General features: G+C 45.5%; 2 protein-coding genes across 3 annotated transcripts in view; one reads left to right on the forward strand and one right to left on the reverse strand.

Annotated features, from left to right (window-relative positions):
• Positions 1-2,774: 2,774 nt before the first annotated feature.
• Positions 2,775-5,128, forward strand: tagln (transgelin). Of its 2 annotated transcripts, XM_051932165.1 has the most exons (6): positions 2,825-2,906; positions 3,193-3,246; positions 3,439-3,630; positions 4,323-4,497; positions 4,607-4,709; positions 4,811-5,128. In XM_051932165.1, the coding sequence occupies exons 2-6, from the start codon at positions 3,235-3,237 to the stop codon at positions 4,950-4,952; spliced, it is 624 nt and encodes a 207-aa protein (XP_051788125.1). In that variant the 5' UTR covers positions 2,825-2,906; positions 3,193-3,234; the 3' UTR covers positions 4,953-5,128. The 2 variants fall into 2 exon arrangements, with proteins under 2 accessions (XP_028664341.1, XP_051788125.1); XM_028808508.2 differs by lacking the exon at positions 3,193-3,246 and having other exon boundaries at positions 2,775-2,906.
• A 47-nt stretch (positions 5,129-5,175) lies between these two features.
• Positions 5,176-22,253, reverse strand: part of pcsk7 (proprotein convertase subtilisin/kexin type 7) — a 39,540-nt gene continuing 22,462 nt past the window's right edge. Inside the window, exons 2-16 of the mRNA XM_028808507.2 lie at positions 11,551-12,068; positions 11,341-11,475; positions 11,078-11,243; positions 10,902-10,992; positions 10,772-10,826; positions 10,470-10,608; positions 10,285-10,385; positions 9,771-9,938; positions 9,566-9,673; positions 9,385-9,487; positions 9,063-9,219; positions 6,309-6,400; positions 6,138-6,231; positions 5,937-6,054; positions 5,176-5,855 (exon numbers count right to left, since the gene is read on the reverse strand). Coding sequence (XP_028664340.1) covers positions 5,631-5,855; positions 5,937-6,054; positions 6,138-6,231; positions 6,309-6,400; positions 9,063-9,219; positions 9,385-9,487; positions 9,566-9,673; positions 9,771-9,938; positions 10,285-10,385; positions 10,470-10,608; positions 10,772-10,826; positions 10,902-10,992; positions 11,078-11,243; positions 11,341-11,475; positions 11,551-12,021 — 2,223 coding nt within the window. The 5' untranslated portion in view covers positions 12,022-12,068 and the 3' untranslated portion in view covers positions 5,176-5,630. The remainder of the gene's footprint in view (positions 5,856-5,936; positions 6,055-6,137; positions 6,232-6,308; positions 6,401-9,062; positions 9,220-9,384; positions 9,488-9,565; positions 9,674-9,770; positions 9,939-10,284; positions 10,386-10,469; positions 10,609-10,771; positions 10,827-10,901; positions 10,993-11,077; positions 11,244-11,340; positions 11,476-11,550; positions 12,069-22,253) is intronic.

A 22,253-nucleotide genomic window follows, 5' to 3' on the forward strand; every position in this document is an offset into this window, starting at 1 on the left:
TATGGCCACCCTGGTGCTATTCCTGTAATTGTCCTTCATCATCTCACTCTTTGACTTCTAGTCCTTCCTCATGCTCCCCACTCTCACTTAGTGCAAGAACAAGGAGAGATTCTCTCTACGGCCCCTGCAGTACTCCTTTCTTCTCCACTCACTTCAACTTCCGCTCCTTGCCTCTATTACTAATCCACCTTATCTCACTCTTCTTTTCACACTCTATTACTCAATTCCTTATAACTAAGTAAGTACTGTAAGTAGCTTTGTTGTATTTCTTCACTCCTCACACACCTGTAGTCTCTCACTGTCCTCCCCATCCTCCTCCTCGCACACTTGCACTCGCCCTCTTTCTATTTTTCACTCTCCAGCCTCCACCTTCACTCTCCCTTACTCTATCACTCCTTCATTTTGTCCTGTGTCTCTTATCTACCTCCCCATCTCTCTCACTCCCGGTTCTTATGTCTTTTTTTTTTCTGACCCTCTAGTATTAATTTAGCACATGCAATGATGAACGTCACTCTCCTAGTCACTCACTTTTTCCCTTCTGTCTTTTTGGCCTCCTCATTTTCCTCCTGCTCCTCACTCTTCTATTTCTACCTCATGTTTTAACACTCTCTCTGGTATCCCTCCATCTTATTAGCCTCCTTACTCTCCTCTCTGTCTTTACTATCCCATCTCAATGACCCCGACACACTTACTCTCTTTCACTCCTATCTTCTCTCCCCTGACCTCTAACTCACCTTTTTGCACTACCTAGTATTAGTATCCCTGCCTCTTTTCAGATTTCACTCTCCTCTAGTTTGTCACTCCTTGTTCCTGCCCTCTCTCCGTGTCTCCACTATCCTGCCATCCTCACCTCTACCATGTTGTATTTTCTCATAGTTTCCTTTCCTCCCAGTTTCTCTCCATCTCTTTCTTTCTGGTCACTTTCTTCTCCTTCCTCTCCATCTATCCATAAAAGGGCAGAGTCCCCTGCTCTCCAACTCTCTTGTTCTTCCTTGTGTTATACGCTCACTCTTATTTCCATCTTCACTCTCCTAGTCTCTAACTCACTTTCCCTTTCTTCTGTCTTTTTCGCCTCCTCACTCTCCTCTCTGTCGCTCATCTCTAAGGCCTCCTTACACTCACTATTACTTTCATCTTCACAAACCAAGTCCATAACTCACTTTTTTGCACTCTCTACCTGGTATTCCTTCATCTGCTCAGTCTCCTCACTCTCCTACCTAACATCTCAATGGCCTGTGCACACTTGCCTTCTACTTCTGTCATCTTCTAGCTCCTCACTCCTTCTGTCTCATCTCTCCCCATCTCAGTCATCTTAACAAACACACTTTGGTCTTCGTAACTCCTTCCACCTCACTCTTCTAGTCCTTAACTCACTCTCCAGTATCCTGCCATCCTCTCACTTCTTCTTTCTCCTCATCCTCCCCATTACTTTGCGGTTCATCTCACTCCCCTTTCCCTCCGAGTTTCTTTGCATCTCTTTCCCTTAGTTTTCTTCTCCATCCCTCTATAAAAGCACTGAGCCCCCTGCATGGCAGCCCTCCATTACCCTCTCTCTCCCACTGCCTCCTCACTCTTTTGTCTGTGCCCTAATTCCCATTTCCATAATCTTTATACACTCACTCTCTTTCACTCCTATCTTCACTCTCCTTGTCTCTCAACTCAATTTTGTCCACTCTCTACCTCATATCTCTCCATGCTTTCGGCCTCCTTACACCCCTCTAGTGTGTCTCACACTGTTGTTTCTCCATCTCAATCACTTTTACACATATGCTCTTTCAAATGTCTTGATCATTTTTCACCCTGCCTCCTCACTCTCTTAGTGTCTAACTCACTTTTCTGCACTCTGCTTAGTGTACCCCAATCCTCTGAGCCTCCTCACTCTCCTGTCTCCTACCTCAATTACCGTTTTATACTTCTCACTCTGTTACTTCCATTGTTACTCTCCTAGCCTCTAACTCACTTTTTTCCACTCTCTACCTAGTCTCTCTCCATTATTTCAGCCTCCTCAATTCTCCATCTCAGTTACCTTTACAAACACCCTTTGGTTATCATAACTCCTCCCACCTCACTCTCCTGGTCTATAACACACTTTTGTGCACTCTTATCCCTCTATGTTTCCAGCCTCCTCCCTTTCCTCAGACCATTTGTGTTTTATGTCCCCATCTCAGTCACCTTTACAAACACACTTTGGTTTTCATAACTTCTCCCATCTCACTCTCCTACTCACTTTCTCCACTTTCTTCCTACTATCTCTTCATTATTTTGGCCTAGTCATTCTCCATCTCAGTGACTTTTACAGACACACTTTGGTTTTCATAACTCCTTCCACCTCACTCTTCTAGTCTATAACTCACTTTTTTCCACACACTACCTCCTATCCATCCCTCCATGTTGTCAGCCTCCTCACTTATCTCTAGCCCCTCACTCCTTGTTCCTGTCCTTCTCTCCATATCTCCAGTATCTTTCCATCCTCTCCTCTCTCCTTTCTGCTCACTCCCTGCTACTCTGGGTTTCCTTTCACTCCCCTTTTCCCTCCATGTTTCTTTGCATCTCCTTCCCTTAGTTCCCTTTTCTTCTCCTTCCTCTCCATCCTTCTATAAAAGGGCCGAGCCCCCTGCTCTGCTGCACTCCATTCCACATCCCCCCTGCTCCGTTCCCTGCCTGGTATTTGGAGAATGCCGAGTGTTGAGTAAATTCAAGGCTCCTGGCTGCCTGCCGCGTCTTTGCGAGGCAAAGCCAAATATGGTGCGTTGGAAAAAAGCACCTTTGCCCTTATAAGGGACTGGTTTCCTTTTTCTAGGAGGAGTGACATCAGTGGGTGAGTCGCGGCTTATTAGCAGCTGCGTCAGCCTGCTGGGACTCAGTTTTCAGCAGAGTCCAGAGTGGGCAGCACTGTCGAACAAGCTGTGAGTACGAGGGGTATATACGGGTGGCATCAAGACGAGGGCGATGTGGTCGGGTACCAGTTCTAGAGACTTGTGCTCCGCTGGGGGAGGGGGGGGGGGGCGGGCGGGCCGTTTTGGTGCTTTTTTTTCTTTTTAAAAAAAACTTTTTGGAAGCAGCGGTGCCAGCTGGGCAGTATTTCAGGAGCAGGATGCAAGGCAGACAGTGATGGGTTCGGGTAGGACATGAAGGCCGCTTGGTGTTTGCAGGGGTACTTGTGTAACTGTCTTAACTTTCGACCCCCTCCAGGAACAGAAGCACAGTTCTAGTAGCTGACTGAGAGTCTCGACAATGGCGTCACAGGTGAAAGGGCAGCGTGGCACGGAATGTTTCACTGGGGTGTGCTGCCCACTCTCACACATGGGGTTCTGCGGGTGTTGGCATGCTTTTTACCGCTTCCAGCGACCGTCGCTGGACACGCCTGGCTGAGCCATGCACCCACTTGTCCGGGGTCTGTGGCCCACCCTCATTAACAACATCCTGTTACACTTTCAGGGTAACCCAACGATGGCCAACAAGGGTCCCTCCTATGGATTAAGCCGCGAAGTGGCCAACAAGATTGACAAGAAGTATGACGACAACCTCGAGAACCAGCTGACCGAGTGGATTGTGGCCCAGTGTGGAGAATCCGTGGGTCGGCCGCAGACTGGGCGACTGGGCTTTCAGGCCTGGCTGAAGGATGGCAGTGTGGGTATAAACAAGCTATGGCGTTCTGTAGTGTGCGGTGCATAGTCACAAGATGAGGTCGGACGCAGGTTCAGGAAAGGCCAGGAAAGGCTGCAACATTAGCAACGTGTCCACTCACCGTGTACGTACAGAACTCAATGCCCAGAGGGAGTCAGATGCCCATTTTTAAAAAGCCTGGATGGCACCTCACCATTTAAACTGCTGCACCTACCTCAATGTCCAACTCTCTTCAAATCTCAAAGGTTCCTCAAACTGGACGTTCAACTACAGACCATAGGGCCCACCACAAGGAGGTAGATTAACATCGATAGAACGCAACACACATGCCAGGCATTTAAATGCCCAGCTTGGGGAGCAGTGTAGTTGCATGGCCTCAATGTGCCCAAGACATGGACAGACATTCAGCGATACAGATGGACAACACTTTGACCCTACAGTCCAGCGAAGATTTGCAAGACAATGACAATCCAACACACCTTCACACACACACACGCTACAGTGCCCACTGCCTTCTGGCACACTCATTATTGCAGATCGATAACATGACTTGTCCGGCACACTGGCACATTAACAAAACACAATGCCACACTGACCAGGACAGACTGCAGGTTCGGTACCATTGTGCTACATTTAAATACTAAGCCCACTGCTGACCTTTGGTCACTGACCACCACATCTATTCCTGCCCACAGATCCTGGCCCACTTAATCAACAGCCTGCATCCAAAGACCAGCCCAGCCATTGCCAAGCCAGACCGGACAAGTATGGCCTTCAAACAGATGGAGCTCGTGTCTCAGTTCCTCAAGGCAGCGGAGAACTATGGGGTGAACAAGACCGACATCTTCCAGACTGTAGATCTCTGGGAAGGTAGGCCATGGGAGGGTCCAGGGTGGGTGATGCAAGATATGAGAACCTCTTAACACTTATGTTGCCTCTCCTTCCTGGTCATTCTCTTCTTTTTTTTTTTTTTGTTCAGGCAAAGACATGGCTGCTGTTCAGAGGACTCTGATGGCACTGGGCAACATTGCGGTGACGAAAGAGGATGGCTTCTTCAAGGGAAACCCAAGTTGGTTCAACAAGTGAGTGGCCACGGTGGCAATTATTCAGCAACTTGGTAGTATGTGGGGTTGGGTGGGGTCCAATGGTCAAAGGTTAAACGCACGTGCTTATCTCTCTATAGGAAAGCACAGGAGAACCGGCGGGAATTCTCAGACGAGCAGCTACAGGAGGGCAAAAGCATCATCGGGCTGCAGATGGGCAGTAACAAGGGGGCATCACAAGCGGGCATGACGGGCTACGGACTCCCAAGGCAGATCAAGTGAACGCAAGGGTGCCAAACTGTACAAAGACCAAAGGAATGGGAGTTGCTGACTCCCACCCGCTCCACCACAGGGTCCTGCTTGAGGCTTCGATTTTTTTTTTCTCTCCATAAAGGGTGGTCCCTGTACTCCTCCTCCATCTTCTTGTATGATATTCACAATAAAGCAAATACAACTGACTTGTGAGTGCAGGTGTGTGACTGATACAACACAAAGCCAATCAGAACCGTGCACCCCGTGCTTTATTTACCTGCATCCCTCGCCCAACACAAAGGCACCATGTCTGTAGCGGCTGGAGGGTATCTGTGAGCCCACCAGGAGAGGGGGCTGTTTGACACTTATAAATGAAGGCAACTGCAGTCTCGGTGGTCAGCAGTGGGAACGGTGGGGCCATGGCAGGTGGGATTTCATTACAAAGGACTAGTATCTATGTGACCACTGAAAAGAAACAGGGGTTTGGTTTGGGGGGTAGTCTGGAGGTACTTCCTATTTAAACAGGCACTGACCACCTCACCTCCTGCAGCTGGGAGGTGAGACTTTAGCTCCACAGGAATCTCACCACATAGCATGTCTCCAAACGATTTAGGCGTCAGTAGTTTGTCACCTCGTGTCCAGCACCTCTAGAGCAAGTCCGTCATTGTCTCTGCTGTCCCGTGCAGGAGTCCAGCACCCTGCATGCTTTCAGCTGCTGACCTCTTGTCTGATGTCCTGACAGATGAAGGGAGCCTTCTCGTCAACCTGGTCCGGCCAGTCGGGCACCTGTGACGACCTTTCCAGCTCTGTCGTCAGGCCTTCCTCAAAGTGGCGATGATCATGGCGCCTCCTACAGGTCAGCTGTGCAAAAGCAATTTCCAGCGTATAGTAGAGGGACCAGAAGAGTGCAAAGCACCCCAAGAGCAGCAGCGACTGTGAATGCAAGAGCACAGTGGTCACACATGGAGTAATAAAAGGCAGAGACAAACAACGTGGACCGCCATGGCTACGCACCTTCAGGCTATTGGTGGTTAGTGTGCTGTCCAGTACCTCTGGGATTTTCAATCCAGGGGGGCATGGCAGGGTAAAGTTACTGTCCAGATACTTTCCTCCCATTGCATCTTCAACCAGCCTGGGGATGAAGCAGAGGCCCTCATCACAGAAGGTCCAGTCTGAACTACACCTACCTTGCGATTAGCTTTACCCTCGACATACCTCTGTTTGTCCTGGACATCTTCACTGGACCATGAAGAGCCATACAGAGTGACCCTCCATTGCCGCAGAGTACCCCTTGGCAGGCCGACACCCACTGAAAGGTAAACACAAGGGTCAGAGGCAACAGCATACGCCGACTCCCCCTCCAGCAATGTAGACTTAAACACTCACCATCGCGCAGCACTAGTGTGTATGTCCCGTTAGCCGCTTCTCCCCAGCACCTCACGGTGGAGAACGTCCAGTCTGTGAGGCCAGAGGAATCCCTGTTGGGGGGGAGAGACTGGTTAGAGGTAAGGGGGGCAAGTTGTGAAAAGGCGCTCAACTTCCTGCCCTTGGTGTGACCTAACACAACAAGGAAGCCAACATCCGGCCACACTGCACACAAGGACATGACTCAGTGCCTAGCAGTGGGTGTGCATGCTCTTCATAAGTGTGCAGAACTAGTTTGTGTTTGCACTTTCAAACTGTACAGTGCCCCCCATATGGGTACAGCATGCCCCCAGTTGTGGAGTATCTCTGTGTACTTGAGGTGGGTGTCAACACATGCATATAACACATTTGTTACCGGAGAAGTCTGTGTATGTGTCTCTAGGTTTAACTGACACTCCAGAGCAGAGTGTGTGTGTGTGTGTGTGTGTGTGTGTGTGTGTGTGTGCGTGTGTGTGTGTCGCTGGAGACGTCTGCAGTGTGAAAAGTCGGGATTGTCAAGTGGGTGTGCCTCCAGGGGGGTTTGCTTCTTCAGAAGTAAGCGGCATATTTACACATCTTCAAATAAACGTGTGACTTGTAGTGTGTGAGTGCGTGTGAGTGTGTGTATGTGTGTGTCTCAATGTATTTGACACATCACCCTGTCCCAGGGTGTGTCTGTTTTGTCACCAAAATTTGTATGTCACCCTTCTCAGTTGGGTGCAGAGTTTATATGAAGTGTATGAGTGGATTAGGCAGGAAAGTGGGTATATCAGTAAATGTGCAAGATGTGCAGGTAGGAAGCGAGTCAAGTCCATTCACAGCACATCTCAAGGCACTTCTACATGCATGCGGCGGTCCTCAGACACACACGATGTATGCAGTGTGCGCATGTTTACCTGGATATGTACAAACTGCACACATGCAGTGAAGTCTTCAGGCATTCGTGGGCCTCTACATGTGTATTACATGCTGGTGTTTTCAGATATTTAAGGTTTAGGAGAAAGAAAGAAAGAAAGAAAGAAAGAAAGAAAGAAAGAAAGAAAGAAAGAAAGAAAGAAAGAAAGAAAGATACACACAGTCAGATAGATAGATATGAAAGGCACTATATAATAGACAGATTTGAAAGGCAGTATACGATAGATATGTAAGGCACTATATAATAGATTGACAGATAGGAAGTGAAATGCACTATTCTATAGTGTCTTTCATTTTCTGTTTACAGTACCTACAGCATCTATCTACATATTAAAGAAAGAAAGGGCGAAAGAAAGGGAGAAAGAAAGGGCGAAAGAAAGAAAAAGGGCACTATATAATAGATAAATAGACAGATACACACAGATAGATATTAAAGGCACTATATGATAGATAGATAGATATTAAAGGCACTATATGATAGATAGATAGATAGATAGATAGATAGATAGATAGATAGATAGATAGATAGATAGATAGATAGATAGATAGATATTAAAGGCACTATATGATAGATAGATAGATAGATAGATAGATAGATAGATAGATAGATAGATAGATAGATAGATAGATAGATAGATAGATATGAAAGCCATTAAATAACAGACAGATATTAAAGACACTATACAATTACATGCTGGAGTTTGCATGTTCTCCCCGTGTCTGTGTGGGTTTCCGCCGGGTGCTCCGGTTTCCTCCCATGGTCCAAAGACATGCAGGTTAGGTGCATCAGCGATCCTAAACTGTCCTTGGTTTGTGTGGGTGTGCCCTGTGGTGGGCTGGCGCCCTGTCCGGGATTTGTTTCTGCCTTGTGACCTGTGCTGGCTGGTATTGGCTCCCGTGACCCTGTGTTAGGATATAGCAGGTTGGATAATGACTGACTGTTTTCAGATATACGGAGGTCCAGGTGTAAACAATATAACTAAACAGACGTGACAGTCTCTATAAAATAGACAGAAAGATAGCTAGCTAGCAAGATAGATCTTAATTTATGCCAATTGTGTCCTCTGATGTGCACAGTATGTCCAAATCAGCAAGTGTGATCAGGCCGAGTCTACCTGTCACCATTGGGAAGTGGCATATGAGATGTTTGACATACAAGTGTCCCTAGATCTGCATGACGTGTACACTAAGTGTGTATCTGTGAGGCTCTGGCTGGTCTTCCCCTAGATTTCCATAGCACAAGCAGTTCAATTCTCCAGGCACAAGTGTTGTTCCAGACGTGTACTGCATCAGACTAATCAGAAATGAACTTGTGTAGTTTCGGGTGTGAGCAGCACATATAAGCCTTCAAGTTTTAGTAGTGTGTGTCTAATGATGTACACAGAATCTGCAGCCCCCCTACTGTGAACAGGGCCATGTCTATTTGTTTCCAGAAACCAGCATTATGTCTCTTGATAATCGAGTGCCATCAGATATGTATGACTTGTACACAATATACACATAATGTGTGTAAAGTGTGTCTCTGTATTCCATTCTCTCTATTAAATATATATGTATATATTAATAATAATTATTATTACAGAATATAGAGTCTAGAGTTTTAGTGTGAAAAGTGTAATTGTAGCTCTAGGCACTGGTGTACCCAAAAATGTATGAGTGACATACAGTATACATCTTCAAATGTGTTAGTAGCACATGTAGCTTTTTACATGTTAGTGACACAATCAGACAGCTCCCAAATATAAGCCATGTGTTCCCGTGTGACTGCACGCAGTGCACGGATGTACAGATTCCGTGGGCACATATACGACAGCTACTCACGTGTCCAGGATTCGCCTGGCACCAATCAGAGAGGACATGCCACTTGGACAGAGCAGTAAAATCTCTACATCGCCACGCCGAGGATGGGTCAGGGTCAGGGTCACTGCCACATGCTCCAAGGTCTGCATGCCAGATTGCTGCAGGTCTTCTAGGGTCACTGCAAGAAGATGGACATTACTGATAACTTCTGACTAATCAGTGCCTCCATCCAGCACAATGAACGACGTCCAGCAAACAAAAACGCTTCCTAAAAAGGTAAGCTTTAGAGCAGTAAGACAAAGCCACACCCCGTCCCCCCCCTCCACCCCCCGCCAACACTCACCCGTCCAGGAAGCCTGCAGCTGTGAGGGGGTCATAAGGATACGGCGTCCATCCTTCAGCACAGGACTCTGGAAGGACAGGAGATTTGGCACAGACTGCCAGGTCTGCAAGAGAAAGCAGGCATCAGAGAGAACACTGAGCACATTGCCACCGAGAAATCCCAAAGCCCTGCCATTGGCTACCTTGGCTGCGTTAACCAGTCTCCATGCGTTCAGCAAGCCGAAGCCATGCTGATGGCTGTGATGGAAGCCAGCTCCATTTGTCTCCCAGTCTGCTTGGACATCATCATACTAGGGAAGGAGGAGCAAAACACTAAGCGTTTAACTGTCATGGGAGTGCCTGGAAGAAAGAGTTTCTAGCCCAGTCAGACCCAAGCACCCAGTTCACCTTGGTGGCAGTAAAAACAATGATATGCTGGATGTCCCTCCAGGTCAGGCAGGGTCGAACCTGCAGCATGAGTGCCACCATGCCGGCAGCCAGTGGGGCAGCCGCAGAAGTTCCAGTGTGCCCATCAGTGCAGCCTGTTCCTTTTTGGAAGTCCCAGTCTGACGTCACCTGTGAACACAGATTAAGCAAATGATGGATAGGCTCTACAAAGAAGGGCAAACATTGCCCAATACGAATGACATGATGCCAATTTGAAATGCCACTTTAAAGAGGATTGTAGTGAGCACCTGATGGATAGGCTCTACAAAGAAGGGCAAACATTGCCCAATACGAATGACATGATGCCAATTTGAAATGCCACTTTAAAGAGGATGTAGTGAGCACCTGATGGATAGGCTCTATAAAGAAGGGCAAACATTGCCCAATACGAATGACATGATGCCAATTTGAAATGCCACTTTAAAGAGGATGTAGTGAGCACCTCACCCGCTAAGTCATTTGCTTCTGTACTCACAATGCTACGCAGCATACGATCACCACTGCTGAAAGTCACGGCCAGCATGGACGCACACTCCTCAGCGTAAAAGGGCATCCTGCCATTCTCATCCACTGCACCTGTTACAGAAGAACAATTTTAAGGGGCAAAATGACCAGAGGTGAGAAAGCAGCCATCATTCATCACTGCCATCCACCTCTTACCAATGGTCACTGTGTAGATGGAGTTGGCATAACCATCATAGTTACAGTTGTCCTTGGACCGCCCCCCATTTCCACTGGCCACCACAAAGATGCTCCCAAAGCCTCTCCTGCCTGCTATGACCCCATGCTGTAGTGCCGCCTAGAAGTTACAGGTCGAAAAAGAAAGAACCTTTAGCTTACTGACCCCAAAATGGGGTCTTTACTGGTGACATCGGTTGTGTCAGGTCAATCACGTTTATATATATATAAAAAAAAAAAAGAAGTCGGAGAGATTACAGGTGGAACTTTAGCTCTCCCCTCACCTTGCCAAGAGGATGGGGTCCATCGACTGTCCGCCCATCGTCATCAGGTCCCCAGCTGTAAAAGTCAAGCAGAAACTCTTAGTGCTGCCGACTTCCTGCCACTGGCCCAGCAGACACCGGAGCAGCTCACCTGCAGCTATAGATGTCATTTATCTGGTAGTGCTTATTAAAAGCGATCGCCTCCATGCTGTCTGTCAGTGGCCCATCCAGCACACGGATTCCTGGAAAAAGTGGTTACAAATACAAGTCACCTATAGTATGGTGCCCGAGCAGACCTGCTCAAAGTCTAATGCCCTCCTTACTCACCTGCCACTCGGCTCCCATAAGCCACCCCGACGGCACAGAAGCTGTTGTTGGGTGCAGCCGCAATCTCTCCTGCACACCGTGTGCCATGATGATTGTCATTGTTGGCATCAGGATGGGGCATTGGATCAGGATCATCTGAGTTCAGGTCGTAGCTGCCCTCTGGACTCTGAGGGACCAACCATCACATGTGGTCAGAACAAAACAAAGCAAAGCATGCGCAAGCTGGTCGAGCAAGCTGGCGCAGTAAGCTAAGCTCTACTTACATAATTGGGCTGGATATCCTGTAGCGTGTGCTGGACTCCATCATCGACGACGACCACTGTGACGCCTGCGCCAGTGATGTTGCGCTCCCATAGGCCAGTTACATTGATGTCCATTCCAAGGTTATGGTCGTTGTGCTGCAAATCGAAAAGAGAATGGTTATCACACTGCATTAGAGTGCACCCCCAGCTCTGGCCATTTCATTGACTCACCAAGTGCCACTGTTTGGGATATTTTGGGTCATTGAAGTGGATGCTACGTTTTGCCCGTCGCAGCAGCTGCTGCTCTGAGTGCCACTGAACCGCCGGATGCTGGCTGAGGTAGTGATTGGCTTGCCGCCTCTTTTCCTCCTGCATGCCTTCATGCTTATTTACACAAGGCAACACTAAAAGATAGTGGCCAGCTAACTGACCAATCTGACCTCTGCTCTCCATGCCAGCTGCTGAGGCCACCTCCCTTGCCAATATGTCCAGTGTCTTTCTGTCTGTCTGCCCATCCTCACTGCCTTTCACCTCTGTAGGCTTTAGGCTGATAGCCCAGGATAGGCCTGAGGTGCAACTCTCTGAGACAATACTGGGGTCCAAGTGTGGATTCTGGCTCCATAAGGTTAGTAGACCCCCGAAGCAACAGGCCAGCACTGTCAGCAGGAGCATGTAAAAAGGTGAAGACAAGAAAGCAGCCATGGTCACCACTGAGGTCCTTTACCCGCCACTGTCATCTGCATAAAGACCTGGAAAGACAGGAGACAAGTCAAAATGGAACGGTTATTTTTGTATACAACACTCAATAAAAAGTAAAAAAAAAAAACAAAAAAGCCACAAGTTAGGCCGTGCCTACCAAGAGTGACCTGCTGAGCAGATCTCAGGGTGCTGCAGCTGTGTTAATGGACCCAGATAGCTGGAAGAACCCAAGTGTTGCGACACCTATCATGCCAACCACAGGGCCTGACAGTGTGTCGTGAGCATGGCTAATTTGTATCGTATTCCTCATGGCTTTTATAAGACCCTGTGGAACTGCAATAGGTGAAAGGTTGTAGCACTGCCATATAGGAAGTGTATTGCAATAATAATAATTTACTTATGTGCTTTGTATTGTACATTGTTTTTTTAGGTGCTGCTCGTCACTGCCTGGGCACTCACTCATCTAAATGCAGGTGGAGGAGCTTTTTGCAAGACAGGACTGTGAACTGCAAGGCGGTGATTGACGACATTGACCTTTGTGGGTGGGATCCGAAAGGGTCCGTCTTAAACTGTATAGGTCATTAGCCAATGACAGGTCTGACCGCCAAAATTAAACTGGGGAGAAGGAAGTCGTCTGAAGGAATGGCCGATCTGCATAGCGAGTACAATGAAGGTAAAAACCAGAAAGGCGGATTCTATTAACACCAGTCAAAACGACCCTCCCGCTGTCGGCATCGCCTTTCTAAGGCTGTTATTACACCCTGGCTAACCAGTTTTCAGAGGGTGAGACTTAAAACATTTTTTTTTTGTGCTTTCGGGATTGCACTGTCTTCCTTCATTCAAAAAAAAAAAAACCAATCTGCCTTCCATCTGACAACATTCTCCTTGCTAGTCATGGACGCTAAAACCTTGGACTCAGGGTGTCGGAATTCTTGGGGAGATAAAGTCTGCCTTGAGTGATTTGTGTGTATTTCTGAATATATGGGTTATCTGATTGAGATAGTGTCTTGAGCTGTAAGCTTGTATGGGGAATGGGGGGGGGGGGGGGGATTTAGGCAGTATACATGTGGGGCGATTTGTATGGGGCATCCGTCATAGTTAAAAGTGAGGCTAGGGTGTGTTTCCACTTACATCAAAACCCGAGCACCTCCTGTACATATCCAGTCCAAGTCACTTACCTATCCTAACACACTTACAAAATCATAATCTAGAACATAAAAACACAACTAAGCCACAGAAAAAAGAAAAGGACATAAATACAGTATACTGTACTGTACACTGTACTGTAGTAACAGAAAAAATGAGTGTAAAAAAAATCCTTAACTTTATTCCTTCCCACGTCTCAATTTTTTAAAGTTTTTATGGGAGTGAGTGTTGTAAACTCTAAACGTCGTATGTCGAGACGTTGTAACCTGAGGACCCCCTGTATATGGGTATATATGTGTGGGAAACTGATTGAGGGGCAATTCAATTTGACTTTATTTTGTCAGTGCATTGGGTAAAGAAAAAAAAGTATGTGAATGTTGATTTTAATTTTCCAGACGCCATAATGAATTTGTTTTCTCAAGCTTTGAAGGAAAACTGCAGAACAACCAGGTCCACTGTTATAATAAGAATTTAATTCCAGCTCAAACTGACAGTGTAGCTTATCTCCTATGAGCTTCGGGGGACTGTAACAAGGTGTATACAAAATAAAGTTTGACTTCCCACCCATAATCACAGACCACTTAGGACATCTCCCATAACCCTGCAACAACTACAGTCATAGAAACGTGAAGTTCACCAAGTGTTTCAAACTCCTCTCCCCCTGCCTGCTGCACCAATTCACTATGGACTCTGATCTCCCATCCATTCCCACGTGTTTTTTCCAATAATGACACCCAAAATGCGTGGCAGTCACTGAGCAGAGTGAACATTACATCTGCGGTCTTAAAACTATGGAGGTAAACTTGCTAGATGCTTCAAGTTTTGGCACACCAAGCCTTTCACCCGCTCTAAATATCCATCCATTCCCTCATTCTCTGAAATGCGTCAGGTTTGGAGTAAATGGAAACTCTCTAATCAGAACTAACCTCTATGTCAGCTCTGGTAGCCACCATGACCCTTTCTGTCACCATACAGGATACTTCAAAATGGGACACTTTAGGTCTCGGCCTTCTATCTGAAGCAGAGTGGAACCTTGGATTGCAAGTAACTTGGTCTGTGAGTGTTTTGCAAGACGAGCAAGAAATGTTAATAAATTTTGACTTGATGAACGAGCGAGGTCTTGCAATATGAGTAGTATACATATGCTTCGTCCGCCGAGCTTTACGTTATCACAACTTCTCTCTCTCACTCAGTCACTCATTCGTATAGTCAACATCCGTGGTAGCATATACTGTCAGTGTGTGTGCAAAAATGGCCCCCATGAAGAAAAAGGTTGAAAAGGAAGGTGGCAAGAAGGAGATGATTACGCTGGAAGTTAAGAAGGAAATCATACAGAAGCACAAACGTGGTATGCGAGTGGCCGACATTGCAAGATTTTATAACAAGTCTACATCGACGATTTGCACAATATTAAAGAAGAGAGAAGAAATAAGGGGGCTACATGCAGCAAAAGGAGTCACGAGAGTATCAAAGCAACGGCCACGTGTTCTGGAAGATGGAGAAAAAGTTGCTTCTCATGTGATTCTGTGAGTTGTAGTGAAAGTCATCCTACACAATAATCCTCTCCTCTCTCTCGTCTCCCTCACACCAGCCACGATTCTTTTCAAAGGTAAAGTGCAGGTTATTTTGTTGCATGTATTTTTTACTTTATATTTTGTATTAATCATTTTTATATAAATAGTTTTGGGTTGTAAAACCAATTATTTGAGTTTCCATTATTTCTTATGGGGAAATTCACTTGGATATACGAGTGCTTTGGAATTACAAGCACGTTTCCGGAACGAATTATGCTCGCAATCCAAAGTTCCACTGTACTTACATTTGCAAATTCTTTATCTGGCTGACGTTTTATCCAAAGCAACTTACAAGTGCCTTGAGCAAGGGAAAGGCACTATATAAATAAAATGCATTATTATTATTATTTACAATGTTTGAGATACAATTAGTTAAATTTCTTGTTGTTTTTCCCAATTGGAGCCCAGGCGGGTGAAGTGACCTGCTCAGGGTCACATGGTGTCAGGATTTGAATCCCTAACCTCAGGGTTTGAAGTTGAAACCCTTAACCACCACGCCACCGCCTGTTGTCATGGTTACTTTAACACGGCTTGCTCCCACCACTTACTCTGCAGTTGACTAGTGCTGACTCAGTTTCGCTATACACAGACACTCGATGGCCACCAAGATGTTGAAAACCAATATTTACTTAGTCATTCGACATGAAACTGATTATCTTACCGTCACCTCTAAAGATGGCCCTCCTGTTCTGCTGTTGACACATATCACAAAGGATCTCACTTCGCCGGTTCCACAATGCATCTCAGTTCACAGATCTGCACTGTGGTGAACTGCTGGAGGTCAGCCACAGACCTACAATGTGAGCTAATAGGGCCGTGTTCACATTACAAGCCTCATTGCCCAATTCTGATTTTTTGCTCAGATCGGATTCGCTATCTTGACAGCATGTGACCCGTCATATCGAACTATAACGTGAATGCATCTGTTCTCCAAAATGGCACACGTTGATAAGTGTGTGCATGTGTCATCTGCGTCACCAACTCAACCAACCGTTGACATTCATGTCACATGGCCATGAATCATATCTGATAAAGGACTAAATATGAAAGTGACTGAAATCTAATTTGAAAAGAGCATCACAGTTGTGAGACGTCCCATGGTATTAAAACGGCTGGTAGCCAGTGTAGGCATTGCTTTCTGCCCTGGAGGATGGCAAGCAATACATCAGCTGTACGTGATTTGGTCAAGAAGGCATAAAAAAAAAAAAAAAAACCACAGACGGCCGTTTTCGTGGAGATTGCTGGCACTGCCACACCAAATGTATGAGAAAGGAGCCCAGCAATGGCGGCACTGCAACTGTTGTTTTGCTGTGCTGCCAATGCTGGCTAATGTTGATGGTGCAAAAAAACGTAAGAATGAGAATGAATGAGAGAATGGGAATTCACTTTATTGGCCAGGTACACTAATGTGTCCTAGGAATTTGTTGTGATAGTATTGGTGCACATACAAGGAGACACAAAATACAGAAGATAAAATATAAAATGATAAAATATGATGCAGCATACAAAGGCAATACAAAAAAAAATAGAGAGATAGTGGGATTTAAATGTCCAGGCAGTCCAGAGTGCAGGTCTGCAGAGGTATGGAGTAGGAGCTCAGACCCGATTAATCAGAATCGGGTGGTTTTAGATTTTACTGCACAAAGACGGAGGTGATGCCCTGGGCGAATCGGATCAGCAGTGATCTTTGCGGCCCTCTTCCTTACCCTAGACTCATACAGGACTTCGACGTGTGGCAAGTTATGAGCCTTTCACAGAGTCAGCAGCAAACCAGACAGTGATAAATGAGGTCAGAATGGACTCAGTGACAGCTCTGTAGAACTGGACCCATTTGTTTGAGGGAGATTGAATTTCGTCAGCTGATGCAAAAAGCATGTTCTCTGATGGGCTTTCTTAATAATGCATGTGATGGTATTGTGCCACTTCAGGTTTTATGACAGCACAAAAACTGAAATGATTCTGTCATCCCAACAGGTGGGCCATTTAGTAGCAAGTGATAGGTGAGCAGGTGAGACTGTTTTCTGAAATCTACGATCATCTCCCGAGTTTTTACTTTTTCGTATATGAAGTATGAAGTCCAAAGATTCGAAGTTGAGATTTTGATGAATCTCGACATTTTACACCTCCCCGACTTTCTCATATATGAAGTGTGGGGAAAGTATTGGAATCCTCCAAAAAAAAATTTCATTTCGAGATTTTGATGAATCTCAAAATTTTAGACCCTCTCTGAGTCCAAAAATACCATTTTGGGAATTATGTCTGTGTGTGTATATAAATAAATAAATAAATAAACACGATAACTTGAGTACATTTTCATTTTGGACAACCAAATTTTGCATACAAGGGTTAGATACAAAATGTAGATTTCTATCAACTTTTGGGCTATTTCCGTTAACCAGAAGTGGTGCTTTACCTTTTATTCATGCTGCTGCAGAGTACGATTTATTCAACTTTATTTTTATAATAATTGTTCAATATATTATTAATTTGATGATGGTTGTTGAATGTTCATAATATAAAAATATAATCATTGTCATGTGGTTTACTCCTCAAATATCCATCCCCATATATGAGTATACGAGAAAGTCTAGGGGAGACCACTCCCCATTTTTTGAATGATGAGGTCCAGTCTGTTGCATGGCCGCAAATCGTATATGAAAGTGACTCAATCATGACTTGAAAAGATTGGATTTCTGTGTTCACATGGACCTGAAAACATCTTTTTCTGTCCTCCCTGGCCATCGGACCTTACTCTTATTCTATGTTAATTAGTGTTGTCTTATTTTAATTCTTACTTGGTCTTTTTTTCCTCATCATTATTATTATTATTATTCGATATTATTATTATATTATATTATATTATGTAGGCCAAGGATAGGTTTGCCAAGCTTGTGGCATCATATTCAAAAAGACTTGAGGCTATAATTGCTGCCAAAGGTGCATCGACAAAGTATTGAGCAAAGGCTGTGAATACTTACGTACATGTGCTTTCTCAGTCTTTTTATTTTTAATAAATTTGCAAAAACCTCAAGTAAACTTTTTTCACGTTGTCATTATGGGGTGATGTGTGTAGAATTCTGAGGAAAAAAATGAATTTAATCCATTTTGGAATAAGGCTGTAACATAACAAAATGTGGAAAAAGTGATGCACTGTGAAAACTTTCCAGATGCACTGTATATATCATATTATATTTTATTAATATATTATTATTCCTGCTATGCTAACAACAAGCCATGGATTACAAGTGACATCAAAGGTCTTTTGAACCAGAAGAAAAGGGCTTTTAAAGGCGGTGATCAGCATGAGCTCAAGCACGTACAGAAGGAACTCCGAGTCCACCTCAGGGCAGCGAAGGAGCAGTACAGGAGAAAGCTGGAGCAGAAGTTGCAGAATAACAGCACGAAGGAAGTGTGGGATGGGATGAAGATCATCACTGGCTGCAGCTTGAAGCGGGGTGCCACCATCGAGAGAGATGTGGAGAGAACAAACCAGATGAACAACTTCTTTAACAGGTTTGACCACCCTAACCCACTTTCACCTTGGAGTACTGCACCCTCCACCCATCCTTCTGCTGATGCTAGCATAGGAGAGAGTTTCCCCCCACCCATAACTACAGCAGCCCAGGTAAGCAGAGAGCTGACGAGACTTCGTGCCAGCAAAGCAGTGGGTCCAGACGGAGTATCGCCACGACTGCTAATAAAGGCTTGTGCGCTGGAGCTGGAGAGTCCTCTACAGTGCATCTTCAACCTGAGCCTGGAACAGGGGAGAGTCCCGAGGCTTTGGAAAACATCTTGCATCACCCTCGTCCCAAAGATATCACGTCCTAAGTGAGCAGAATGACTTCCGGCCTGTTGCTCTGATGTCACATGTGATGAAGACCATGGAGCGGCTGCTGCTTCACCTCCTGAGGCCACAGGTCTGCTACGCCCTCGACCCTCTGCAGTTCGCATATCAGGAGAAGGTGGGAGCGGAGGATGCCATCATCTACATGCTATACCGATCCCTCTCCCACTTGGACAGAGGCAGTGGTGCAGTAAGAATTATGTTTCTGGACTTCTCTAGCGCCTTCAACACCATCCAACCTCTGCTACTCAGGGACAAGCTGGCAGAGATGGGAGTAGATTCATACCTGGTGGCATGGATCGTGGACTATCTTACAGACAGACCTCAGTATGTGCGTCTCGGGAACTGCAGGTCTGACATTGTGGTCAGCAACACAGGAGCGCCACAGGGGACTGTACTTTCTCCGGTCCTGTTCAGCCTATATACATCTGACTTCCAACACAACTCCGAGTCCTGCCATGTGCAAAAGTTCGCGGACGACACTGCTATCATGGGCTGCATCAGGAGTGGGCAGGAGGAGGAGTATAGGAACCTAATCAAGGACTTTGTTAAACGGTGCGACTCAAACCACCTACACCTGAACACCAGCAAAACCAAGGAGCTGGTGGTGGATTTTAGAAGGCCCAGGCGCCTCATGGACCCTGTGATCATCAGAGGTGACTGTGTGCAGACCTATAAATACCTGGGAGTGCAGCTGGATGATAAATTGGACTGGACTGCCAATACTGATGCTCTGTGCAAGAGAGGACAGAGCCGACTATACTTTCTTAGAAGGCTGGAGTCCTTCAACCTCAGCAATAAGATGCTGCAGATGTTCTATCAGACGGTTGTGGTGAGCGCCCTCTTCTATGCAGTGGTGTGCTGGGGAGGCAGCATAAAGAAGAGGGACGCCTCACGTCTGGACAAACTGGTGAGGAAGGCAGGCTCTATTGTAGGTACGGAGCTGGACAGTTTGACATCCGTGGCAGAGTGACGGGCACTGAGCAGACTCCTGTCAATCATGGAGAATCCACTGCATCCATTGAACAGGATCATCTCCAGACAGAGGAGCAGCTTCAGCGACAGACTGCTGTCACTGCCCTGCTCCACTGACAGACTGAGGAGATCGTTCCTCCAACCTCACTATGCGACTCTTCAAGTCCACTCGGGGGGTGGGGGGGTAAACGTTAACATTATGCAAAGTTATTGTCTGTTATACCTGCATTTTTATTACTCTTTAATTTAATATTGTTTCTTTATCAGTATGCTGCTGCTGGAGTATGTGAATTTCCCCTTGGGATTAATAAAGTATCTATCTATCTATCTATCTATCTATCTATCTATCTATCTATCTATCTATCTATCTATCTATCTATCTATCATGTAAAGCACTTTCAGCTACATTATTTGTATGAAAATATGCTACTGTATATAAATAAATGTTGTTGTTGTATCAGATTAGTGTAACGTTAAGGCAAAGAATCAGATTTGAGTCACTTCAAGCCAGTAATGTGAACATAGCCTAGGAGAACTCCTTGTGTCGGTTACACAGAGAAGGCCTTCTGAACGCTCCAAGCGGAGTGTGTGTCCTGGTGACATCACCGGAGCTCTCTCTCCTTCTCTCTCTTAGCCCCCAGCATTTCTGTACAACACGCCACAACACTCCAACCGCCCACACACTAGTTCACACACAAACAAAACATACGAGAAAAGTGTTCTTAGATGTGTCAGATAAGGAAGACAGAAAATTCAAGGGAAGGTAATTGAACTCAGTAACCAGTAATCATGGGGCTGGAGGGTGACGACTTGTTGCGTGGTGATTAGAATGTGTAAAAGTAAGCAAATGTTTCACTGAGTTTTATACACATGACAATAATAGCTCTATAAACCAGGGTACACTGAGAGAGAAAAGAAAAACAAAAAACAGGCAGGATGACACATGCAAATCCCACATTCCAGACGGTGACTGAGCTCCGCCTAGAGGCCATGAGTTTGTAGCTGTGAGGCTGCAGAGGCAAATCACTGAGCCACAGCGCTACCCCTGCTCAGAAGTACCCATTGCATTAAATTAATTACAGGGAATTTAAAAAATGGAAGCTACCAAATCCTACTAATCCCTTTCTTTATTCACTTTCTATTCACCCATTCATTTTTTTGGACCTTATTTATTTGAAGTACAGAGAGTCAATCAGTCAGAGCTCATCCTGACAGGAACTAACTGATGGAGGACGGCGCCAGTTTGGGTCATAACACTCGTGCACACACCTACACAAACTTGCATGTGGCCAATCAAGAGGCATCGGTACATCCAAATATGTACGTCTTTAGGAGGAATCTAAGAACAAACTGCACACTAGCAGGGAACTGACATGGTTTGGAAGCAGGAGCTCTCCAGCCAGGGGGCACAGACGCCAGTCAGTAGGCCACTCAGCTCCCACCTCACTAATCTCCACTGTTACTTGTGTTGTGTCTGGGAGTCGAGGCCAAGATTTTCAGGAATTTCTATCACAAAGCTACCCTCAGAGCGTGCTGCCAAAACATTTCAGAATAATTAGGAATGACACAGTAGTACTAGGGTGCTGTACCATGTTAGCCATTATGGATGTAGTGAGAAGTCGAGCAAAATGACACCTTTTATTGGCTAACTTCAATCATCTTTAGTTAGGCAATAAAATGTATCATTTTGCTCGACTTCTCACTAGGAATGATACAGAAACTGATACATTGTAGTTTAATTACTTTGTTCTACTAGGAATATTCCTGAAAATTGTGCTTCATAAATAGCTGGAAAGCTGACTACGGTCACAGCTGGACAACACATGTCAAATGCAAATTTCAAAAACCTTTAGTTCTCCATAATGGGGTAAAGCCACAGGCCCACAGTTTTAAGGCTTTTAGGTTTTTATTTCCACAAAGAAGATCTTGAGTGGCTTCTCTATAAATAATATTCTGATAGAATCAAGACTGTGAATGTGGTGGTTCTATGTTGGATCAAAACACGCTTTGTCACCCTTGACACCATCGTCTTCCATACACTGCATACGTTTAAGTATCTTGAGTGTGTGAGTGTGAGGACTGTATACAGAATTGAAAAACAGATGAAGGCAAATCAAAAAGTAAAGGCAATTTGAAAATTATGTAGTAACCACAGAGGATAGAGAAACTGACGCAATACAACAAGTTTGCAATGGCTTATGGGTAGTTCAAACATGCACAGCACAGCGCTCTGCCATTAGTCTAGTTGAAGCCCAGCTCAAATGAACATGCATTGCTCCATTGTTGAACAACACGACGTAGTGACATTGGGCAAAGAGAGTGAAACCTGCTGAAATTTACAAGGATGTTGGCGTGTGCAGATCAGTACGCTGTTTGGGTACCCATCTTGCGTGCAAACGTACAGCACCCCAAGTCATCATGCATTATGACACATGCAGGTCTATTGCTGATATCCAAATGTGCTGCAACAGTGGATGATGTACTCCATTGGTCTTCTCTGATGAAAGCATCTGCCATGTTGATTTGGGCTTGTGTGTGTGCGCGATGTTGACAGCCGACCAGATGTAATATATACACACACACACACACACACACTAGCAGGGGTACCTGGCTTTACCTGGGTGGAATAAAGTGCTACTGCATTCATTAAATAAAAATATACACAGTGCAAACCAAACATTCACTGACTAAACACA

This window comes from Erpetoichthys calabaricus, chromosome 9 (assembly GCF_900747795.2).
Source record: "Erpetoichthys calabaricus chromosome 9, fErpCal1.3, whole genome shotgun sequence".
Lineage (NCBI taxonomy): Eukaryota > Metazoa > Chordata > Cladistia > Polypteriformes > Polypteridae > Erpetoichthys > Erpetoichthys calabaricus.

Excerpts from the sequence above, each read along its gene's own strand:
- tagln (XM_051932165.1), top strand. Across the intron at positions 3,631-4,322 it reads CCTGGCTGAAGGATGGCAGT|ATCCTGGCCCACTTAATCAA; the intron begins GTGGGTATAAAC and ends TCCTGCCCACAG. Across the intron at positions 4,710-4,810 it reads AACCCAAGTTGGTTCAACAA|GAAAGCACAGGAGAACCGGC; the intron begins GTGAGTGGCCAC and ends ATCTCTCTATAG.